Source organism: Geotrypetes seraphini, chromosome 19, assembly GCF_902459505.1.
Source record: "Geotrypetes seraphini chromosome 19, aGeoSer1.1, whole genome shotgun sequence".
NCBI lineage: Eukaryota > Metazoa > Chordata > Amphibia > Gymnophiona > Dermophiidae > Geotrypetes > Geotrypetes seraphini.
In genome coordinates, this window is record NC_047102.1 from 17,637,033 (window position 1) to 17,647,157 (window position 10,125).

Here is a 10,125-nt window from a genome sequence, read left to right on the forward strand (position 1 = left end):
TGGCGTGGTTAACAGCTGGGTTGTTTAGGCATTAAGGTTTTTTCCCTAAGCAATGCCCCGGCTAAATTCTACTGGCTGAGGTGCTTGCCACGGCATAATCTTCTGTTTAAAAAGATTACTTGTACCTAATTTGGCTTCTACTGCAATTACATTACATTAGTGATTTCTCCCTGGAAAAGCGCAGACTTAGAGGAGACATGATAGAAATCTTCAAAATCCTGAAGGGCATAGAGACGGTAGACAGGGACAGATTCTTCAGACTGTGGGGAACCACAAGTACAAGGGGACACTCAGAAAAATTGAAAGGGGACAGGTTTAGAACAAACGCTAGGAAGTTCTTTTTTACCCAGAGGGTGATGGACACATGGAACGCGCTTCTGAAGGTTGTGATAGGTCAGAGCACGCTACAGGGGTTCAAGGAAGGTTTAGATAGGTTCCTAAAGGATAAGGGGATTGAGGAGTACAGATGGAAGTAGAGGTAGGTTATAGGAATAGTCAGGGACCACTTCACAGGTCATAGGCCTGATGGGCCGCCGCAGGAGCGGACCGCTGGGCGCGATGGACCTCTGGTCTGACCCAGTGGAGGCAACTTCTTATGTTCTTATTCCGCCATTACCTTGCAGTTCAAGACAGATTACATATGAGTTATCAAGACATTTAGGAGTACATGAGGAGTTGTCTGGACATTTTTGGAGGTGCTAAAGGGTGAAGTGGATTGCAAATGGGGCTTGAGATGGATCTTGCTGTGTTAGTTTGTCTTTATGTCGTTTTTGAAAAGCAGGGTTTTTATTTCTTTTTTTTGGAAGGTTTTGTAGTCTGCAGTTGAGATCAGTAAATTGGAGAGTTGGTGGTCGAGTTTTGCTGCTTGGGTGGCCAGGAGGTCATCGTACTTTTTTTTTTTCGGAGAACTGGATACAGAATATAGTGGGAAGTGCCCTTGAGTTTGCCCCTAAAGAAGGACACGAAACGGGGTACTCTGTAGGGTAATCAGCCAAGTCACCCCTCAAGGAAATTTGTGAATACTTGCGGACATTACGAAATAGGTTCCCTTTCAAAGTGATTTATTATGGGAATAGTGATTAATGCTTTATAATTGTAATTTTGATCTCTCACTTTTATATTTGCACTCAGCACTTTTTGGAGTTAAAAAATTATTTCTAAAAAAACACAGGTTGGCAACAGGTGATATTTGTGGGTAGACCCGGCAGGACTCTGTAGGGTGCGCATGAATTGTGGATATACGCTGGTGAACCTCCCAATCATTGACAGGAGGTTCCCACAGACTGATTTGCCCCCCGTGTATGAACAATTTGAAAACAATTTTTTATAAAAGTGTAAGTTCTGCGTGCAAATTTAGAGATACAGGAGTAGATCTTTTGGAATTGTACATTGCAGTTTTACCCCTCCGATATAGTATTGAGCTTTATATATATTTCTGGATTGGGAGTCAGATTGGACCCATAGACCTGGTCAAGTTTCAAGTTTTATTAGGATTTTATATACCGCCTATCAAGGTTATCTAAGCGGTTTTACAATCAGGTACTCAAGCATTTTCCCTCTCTGTCCCGGTGGGCTCACGATCTATCTAACGTACCTGGGGCTTTGGAGGATTAAGTGACTTGCCCAAGGTCATAAGGAGCAACGCGGGACTTGAACCCACAACCCCAGGGTGCAGAGGCTGTAGCTTCAACCACTGTGCCACACACTGTCCCCATCTACAGAGAGACAAGGGCCTCCGATTACCTGTCCAGGCAGATCTCCTGACTCAGGGTCCAGTTCCCTTAGAGAATTAGGAACACTTTGGACTTACGGCATGGATCTTGAGCGAGAGGCCCTAGTATGCAAAGGATGCTCCTCCATACCTGCAATAGCACCAATAGATCCTTGATAAAAGTCGGAGGTATTGAGGAGTGGAGGGGGTAAGTTATGTGCAGTAGCATAGCGAGGGTGAGAGGTTTCCCTTCCCCGTACCTCTGTAACGTTCCTCGCACGAACAGCAACTCCCAAGCTGCTGTCATGCCAGCATCGGCTCTTCCTCTGATGTCACTTTCTAGGCGCCGGTCCAGGAAGTGACATCAGAGGAAGAGCCAACACTGGCCGCAACAGCAGGTTGGAGGGGGGTGAGTTGCTGCTCGTGCCAGGAATGTTCCAGAGGTACAGGGGGAGGAGGGAAGCGATGTGCATGCGAAGCAATGGGGGAGGCAGGGAAGGCGCAGGGGGTAAAGAGAAGGATGGGTGGCTGAGCCCTCACCAAGACGGCACCCGAGGCAGACCGCCCCCCTCCCTTACTACGCCACAGGTTATGTATGTCAGGGGGATGGGGCATGGAAGGATAATTTGGTTATGCACCTCCTCCATTTGGACCCCAAGTTTTAAACAAGTGGCTGGCACTTGGAAATGCTTCAGGGCAGCTATGAAAGTCATGAGGGAAGTTTTCTTAGATGCGTATTCCTGTTGTACAATGGAGAATACAAGTCTGTTTTGAGGAATGCCTAAACCACACCTCACCATACCCCTTGAAATCTTAGCATCATTTGCTTCTCCCTATGTGAATTCCACTAAGCATCCGGAAACAAAGCAACACCTCCTGCTTCTGTGAGTCTCGAAAAGCTGGACACCATCCCCAAGATCAAGTGCCAACCCTGTCTGTGGTTGCTTACAAATGCTGGAACAGAAGTCACCAGCCCTTACAAGTGTCAAAAGATCATCGGGAACATGGAAATTGATCTGTAGCCTGGTTGTCACTGAAAAAAATAAAAATACAAAAACTGCTGGGTCAGCATCTTGGTGAAACTGCCAATTCAACTCTGTGCGTGCAATGCTGTCTTGGAAGGCCGACCTCGTTTAAGGTTATTAACCTCTGTTTGACATTTACACGGGAAGAATCCCAGCAAAGACTGATGAAAGGATCGTCCTGAAACCCAAATGTGCGAGCGGCTTTCTCAAGTCTATCAACAGCTGTGGTTCTAACTCTGCTTGTGTGTGTTCATGTGTCTGCTGTATGCTGAGAATGATGTTATAATATAGAAAAATAGTGTATTGACAGCATGAGGAAAATATTTGAATAGTTGTCTGGAGTTACCATTATTGTCTTTAATTATGACTTAAGTGCCTCTTGGGTACAGCATCAGCCAGCAAGCTGCACAGACGTGCCAAAATATTCATTATTAATCCCCTCTTTGCCATTGTTCTTGTTTCTGGCACATCAAGGAAGTTCTTCCATCTATTCATGAAATTACACAGGTTTTCTAAGGCGAGCGAGAAAATGACATCTCTTTTAAAAAGATCATCTCGGCAGGAGCTATGAGTGCCTTGAGAAATTCAAAATATTCCCTTATAAAACCACAAGAAGAAAACGTCTTCAGCCACCCATCTGGCATGGCTGCTCCTGCTCCAAAGGGAGATTCGGGATTTTTTTTTAATGTCTGGCTGCGCATGTGAGATGCGGGTACAAGGTGCCAGTGCCTGAACCCACAGTTTTATCTCTGTGATTCATAGAAAAAAAAATATAATATAAATAGATAAACCTTGTGAGTGGATACTGTGCAAAAAGCTTTGTTCTGTTTCATTTACCATGCACAATTTTTCATTTGTTCTGTCTAGAACCCCCAATAGCCCTTATGGCTGCAGGTGGCACCTGTAGGGCAGTATCGTAGGTTTTGGTGGGCTCACAGTTTCCACCATGAATGTATTGGTTAGAGTGACTTATGGGCCTGGGTCCTCCTCTCTATGGTTCACTAGCCCACCTCCCATACTTAAGCCACCTGTGTGCAGCCCTACAGGTGCTGATGTTCCAGAGGTAGCTATGTCTGTTTTTATTCTGATCTTCGTGGGGGTGCAACAGGCTCATTGAAAATGGAGGGAGCGTGTGGTGGTCTTACCTGGTCGCTTCCAATACCTTTTGGGCACTTATACCTGAAAAGTGAAAATAAAATCATAAAAATATGGTGACAGATAAAAGGCCAAATGGCCCATCCAGCAGTGGTGTAATAAGGAAGGGGTGTGTGTGGGGGGGGGAGGGGGGCAAACCGTTCTAGGTACCATGTTCCTGGGACGTGCCATCACCTCTTTAAAAGTTTACTGGCATCAGTTCCATAAAATATCTCAAATATCGCATTATGTTTTCAAATCATCTAAGCAAACACCATTATCATCAGTCATTTGATTCAATGGATTGATTGACTTTGGATCTTTCACAAATTTACCTTAAGAAGATTAGATAAGAAGTGTCCTGCTGGATCAGATTGTGTCAGTGGTACATCCTGTCTTTTAACAGTGGCCATATTGAAGCGTGCACCCTTGCTGGCAAAGAAGTCTATCTTGGTTCATTGGCTTGCTGCTCAGCCTCCTATCTTATCGCAACGGAGATCCTTGATGATTTCTCAACTACAGATAGAACACTTGGACTCTATTAAGGGACGTTATTTGCAATTAATTTGGGAGCCTTTTTGGACTTCTTTAACCGGTTATGCTCGTAGCCACATTTGATTGTGTGGGGATTCTCTGTTTCTCTGTGGTGCTTCCTCTCAGGCTTCTCCATGCCTTTTTTTTATTTTTATTATTTGGGTGGGGGTTCCTTTTTGGGGTTCTTGAAATTTGGTTTGGGTTGTTGTGAATCTTGTGCTTTTTGTTTGACTTTTTGACCAATAAACAATTTTGCATATAACAGTGGCCCTATCAAATCACTTAGAAATAAATGGTAGTTCCAGTAACCCTTGCTCACATTCCCAGAAATAAGCAATGGAAATCCCCCAAATTGTCAAGGGGTCTGGTCTCCAGAAACCTGTGCTCTAATACTAAAATAAATATATCAGGTTAATAAGATCAGAGTTCTTGAGCCAGAGAAGAACATTTGGAAAAGCCTTTAACAGCTAATATCTAAGAAACTGTACAAAATAATACCTTATTATCCAGAAAGACTAATTTTAATGTCACAATGAAATTCTCTTGCTGTTGTAATTCAGGAAGAAAATTGATGAAATTAGACCATTCTCCATAAATGATATAAATTGTTTTTTATGAAGAGAATTTTTATTTTATAGTTTGGGGATCTAATAGAGACTTTTAAAATATTAAAGGGATTTGATCAAATTGACCAGGAAGCAGCATTACTGACATTTTCAGATGTGACGCGGACAAGAGGTCATAGCCTGAAACTGAATGGCAGCAGGTTCAGGACAGATGTCAGGAAGTTCTGTTTCACACAACAAGTGTGACCGGATCAGACCGAGGTCCATCTAGTCCGGCGATCCGCACACGCGGAGGCCCATTTAGGTGCTCCTTTTTGGAGACCCGGTTTTCCCGTATCCCTCAATATGATCTGCAAGAAGGTGTGCGTCCAACTTGCGTTTGAAACCCAGCACAGTATTTTCTGCCACCACCTCCTCCGGGAGAGCATTCCAAGCGCCCAAGTGGGCGCTTGGAATGCTCTCCCGGAGGAGGTGGTGGCAGAAAATACTGTGCTGGGTTTCAAACGCAAGTTGGACGCACACCTTCTTGCAGATCATATTGAGGGATACGGGAAAACCGGGTCTCCAAAAAGGAGCACCTAAATGGGCCTCCGCGTGTGCGGATCGCCGGACTAGATGGACCTCGGTCTGATCCGGTGAAGGCGTTTCTTATGGTATCTTAAGATGTTGATATCAATGTAAAAATAAAAGGGCAAATCCTATAAGAAGCACCCAAAAATTAGGCGCCTAATCAGGCACTGTTCGGCGCGATCCAAGTCAAAACGGGGCGCTGTTTAATGAATCACGCTGAGCGGAACCTATTTTGGAGGCGCCCAAGAAATAGGCCAGCTCTAGGCACAACTAAAAGGTAGGCGCCTAGCTGAGCGCTTAAGCACGCTTAAGAGCAGCGATTCCGCAACAAGGCGCCTGACATGTAGCCACGCCCACACCTAACGTACATAGCACCTGTTTTTTCAAAGGCCGCCTAAATTTTTAGAGGCACCTAGTTGCAGAATCGCTCTTTCTTGATAGGCGCCTAAGTTTCAATTATTGCTGATTAAAAAGCTTAATTGAGCTTGTTAATCAATTTAGATAGGCCCTATCTAGATGGGCGCCTCCGAAATAGGTGCCTTACATTAGGCGCCAGTTACAGAATTTGAGCCAAAGTGCCTATTTTTATAGTGGAATCTTCAATTATACTTTTTGGCAAATTTAGGGCTCCTTTTACAAAGTCGCATTAGCGGTTTAATGCACGTAATAGCGCGTGCTAATTTGTTGGCCGCACTAGCCGCTACCGCCTCTTGAGCAGGCGGTAGTTTTTTGGCTAGTGTGGGGGTTAGCGCGTGCTAAAAATGTGCGTGCAATAAAGACTTTTACGTGGCTTCGTAAAAGGAGCCCTTAGACCAGGGGTAGGGAACTCCGGTCCTCGAGAGCCGTATTCCAGTCGGGTTTTCAGGATTTCCCCAATGAATATGCATTGAAAGCAGTGCATGCAAATAGATCTCATGCATATTCATTGGGGAAATCCTGAAAACCCAACTGGAATACGGCTCTCGAGGACCGGAGTTCCCTACCCCTACCTTAGACTATGACAAATTTAGACTATGGGCCCTCTAGGGACAGGGAAATACCTACAGTACCTGAATGTAACTCACCTTGAGCCCTTACTGAAAAAGGGTGTGAGCAAAATCTAAATTAAAAAAAAAAAAAATCCCAACAAACCCAAGATTATCGATAAAGAGTCTGCACTGATTTATTGTAGCAATAATATTGGATGCCAGTAGGTGGCGTAGAAACCTCAGAGTTAGCCAGGGTTTATTTTTCTGGCCTGTGGTTTGGATGTCGTCCTGTGAAAAATGAAGAGATTTCACTGCAATGCACAACCGCATTGATCTGGCTGGCGTCTAACTTTAGACCTAAACTGTGGCCCAGGAAATCCTTCAAATAAACAGCCTTGGAACTGACATTATTTTTGGGGAGAAAGCACACACAATAAATCTTTTCCTGTGTTGTGTAATGCTGAGCGTTGCTGTTGTTTCTTTGATTAATTGCAGAAGAATAAGCTACCCTGGTAAGTCCAACCTCTGACAGTTTGCAGCCTGTAGCAGAGAGTGGAAAATTCCTTTGGAGTTTTCCAAATCGGTTTTCCAACGTGATGCCTAAGCAATGCGGTTTGTTTGTTTTCTGCAAATACCTTATTGAAGCTTTTTCTTGGCTCTTTTTTTTTAACATGTTTGACAAATTACCTGAACTATATATATATATAGGGATTGCAAACAAGAATGAAAAATGATTCATTTAGATTACCAGGATTAACAGACTTCAAAGAATCATAGAATTTTATTATGTCACATTGCCCATTTGAACAGAAATAGATAATACATATGTTCTCTTTCACAAATATGGAATGTAAGAAACACGAGGGGAGAGATGGAAAGATACCTCCTGATATCCTCGACATTAAAATTAAAGATACGTACAAAAATAATTCTGAATTCAAAAGTTACAGATGACGAGAAACAAAAAAACAGCATTTAAATAGCGTTATTTACCTCATTATATACACATATCAGAAACACAGAAATTGCACTTTTGTTTTTTTTAGGAGTTTACATTCAAGTATAAAACAGTCCTTAATGGACTGACTAGTCTGTCGGATCCCTTTAGGCAACGAATCCAAAGGAGTTGCACTTCTCGATGCAATCCAGCCACAGCAGACATGAGAAGGGACCGGAGTCCCTGGAAATCCCCCCACCAAGGACCATCAGCTTCAGCTTCTCTCAGCGTCAAAAGCATGTGGTCAGCAGTGGCCGATGGCGGTGAGTCTTTAATTCACAGTTCCCGCAGACACTGATTTACAGACAGAGGGAGGGGGCTCCGGAGTCCCCCCCCCCCTTTTTTTTTTCCAGTGTCTCCCCAACGCGATCATGTCCTCGTCCCACTGCAGAGATCAGAAGCGGACTCCAAAAGTCACAAGTGCAATACCTCGCAGCAACCTCTCCGTCCAGGTCAGCCACCACCTGCCTCGGTTGCAGCCGGAAGTGGTCTCTCCGTTGTTCACGATGCTCCTTGCTTCTCGCTCCTGCGCTTAAATCCCCAGGAAAGCGAGCCCAGCCCGCGCCTCCTTCAGGCCAGAGCGGCTATCGTCCACGCCCTCCGCCGCCTGGCTCCCGCCACGGAGCCACAGCGGCCTCAGTTTGCCCTCGATGACCCGGAAAAGCGCCCTGCGCTCGGGCAGAGCGCGCCGTCTCCGGCCGTAGCCTTGCGCACTCATCTTCCTGCTGGGCGCCGCGTTGTCCTTCTGCTTATCCATGTAGTGGTACAGCAGATGGGCGAGGTTCTGCACTGTGCACGTCCCGAAGCGACACCCCACCTTCACCAGGGTGTCCTTGCTCGGAGGGTGCCTCTTCACCCGCATGGGAGCGACGGGAGCGCTGCAAGAGAGCAAGGCAAAGACACGTTAGCCTCGTTACAACTGCCTCTAACGAAATGACACCAAACTAGAAAATAAAACAAATCTCTCTAATAAAAAAAACAAAAAAAACCCACCAATTTATGGAGAATAGTCTGATTTCGGGTTTCATAGTGGCATTAAAATGAGTCTCCCTGGATAATAAGGTGTTATTTTCTACAACTGGGTCTTTTATCCTCAATATGTCTATAACGAAACGAAACGAACGTCCTCGTTTTACCCAAAGTACTTCCCATTTAACTGCGTAGTGCAACTCTTGAAATTACCTGGCTTGAAGATTCGGATCCTTCACATCCTCTGCCCTTATGAAAGGGGATCTTGCATTTGGATTCACTCCGGGATCACTGGCTTCACTCGGTGCCCTTAATTCTCTCCTTATTCGGCCGAGCGCCCTCACAGTCCATCTGAAAACATCCAAAAAGCACACCTTACAAACTCGGAAGAAATGGAAAGAAAAATACTATTTCCATCCTATTATCCATCACTGGTTTAAAGGAGGAACAGAGAAGAACCGAGAGCTCACCTTTTCTTCAATTCCGAAGCGAAATCCAGTCTTACAGCCCCCAAGAAGGTCACCGAGCTGAGATAAAGCAGGGTTACTGGAACCAGTTTCATTTTGGCAGTTTTCCTGGTGGAGGAAAAAGCAAGACAAGCTCATTATAGGCTTTAGAGTTAAGTCTCTGCTCCACACCACCAAGTACTATAATAACCTCTAGGAATTTCTCCGCCTGCTCTTTACTCAGCAATTTCTAACACAGCAAATAGAGAGAGAAAAATAATGGATTTTCGAGTTCACGTGTTACCTTTTGGCTTATTGGCCGGTCCAAGGCTACAATATTGCCAAAAGGCTAGCTCTAACTGAAAAAGGGGATTAAAATCACTGTCCCATATCTGTCTAGACTAGTGGCATATACATATTTGTCATTACTTTTGAAAGTTTAAGCATTTTTTTTGTAGTCACATTGAAGGATTCTCTCTCTCGATTTACAAATTGCCCCAAAACTAGCAATGTGACTTCAGAATCACAATTCCTAACTTTTTTTTTGTAAGCTCTCTCTTCCCCCCCCCCCCCCCGTTAGTTTTGCATAGTCATACCTGAGAATGCTGATAATCCACAGAGACAAATGTTCTAAAAAATAAAAAAAAAATATCAATCCCGTGATCAAAAGTATCCTGCAAGTGCTGGTAAGTCCCTCCTTGAGTCCCACTGCAGAAACCACTGGCCGTCCTGAGCGCCGATGCGGCCTTTTATAGAGCGGCGGCCGGGAGGGGGCGTGGTTTCGCTACGTGCCAAGCGCACGCTCCTGGCACGTTCTCTGCCGCTGGCTTTCACCTTCCGTCCGAAGACCCCCGGATGCATTTTTCTAGCATTAGTCACGTTCTTGTCATCCTCAACAGGACGCAAATAAACAAATTAAACAGCATGCCGAGGAAAAGACCTGCACATACCTCGATTTTAGAAGATTAAGCGTAGACAGAAATGTCTCAATAATAATGGTGATAAAGTTTCCAGCAATACCTGGCCTGTTTTCCAGTGCAATATTGCATCTGCTAAAATGTTTAAGAAGAGCAATCGAGGACTGCAAACGCCTTGATTTTGAGAGGTCATTAGCATAATGGCCCTGTGACAAAAGTGTGCCCAGACAGGGTTATTTCTCATTCATACATTTGTAACTATGAAACTGTCCAAGTGATCAGTGCTTT

The 10,125-nt window shown here is 44.6% G+C and overlaps 1 protein-coding gene across 1 annotated transcript; it reads right to left on the minus strand.

Annotated features, from left to right (window-relative positions):
• Positions 1 to 7,270: 7,270 nt before the first annotated feature.
• Positions 7,271 to 9,632, minus strand: ADM (adrenomedullin). Its single transcript, XM_033928384.1, has 4 exons — positions 9,517 to 9,632; positions 8,945 to 9,049; positions 8,688 to 8,825; positions 7,271 to 8,383 (listed from the first exon to the last, which is right to left on the minus strand). Exons 2-4 carry the CDS (start codon positions 9,034 to 9,036, stop codon positions 8,038 to 8,040), a joined length of 576 nt encoding a protein of 191 aa, XP_033784275.1. The 5' UTR covers positions 9,037 to 9,049; positions 9,517 to 9,632; the 3' UTR covers positions 7,271 to 8,037.
• Positions 9,633 to 10,125: the final 493 nt, after the last annotated feature.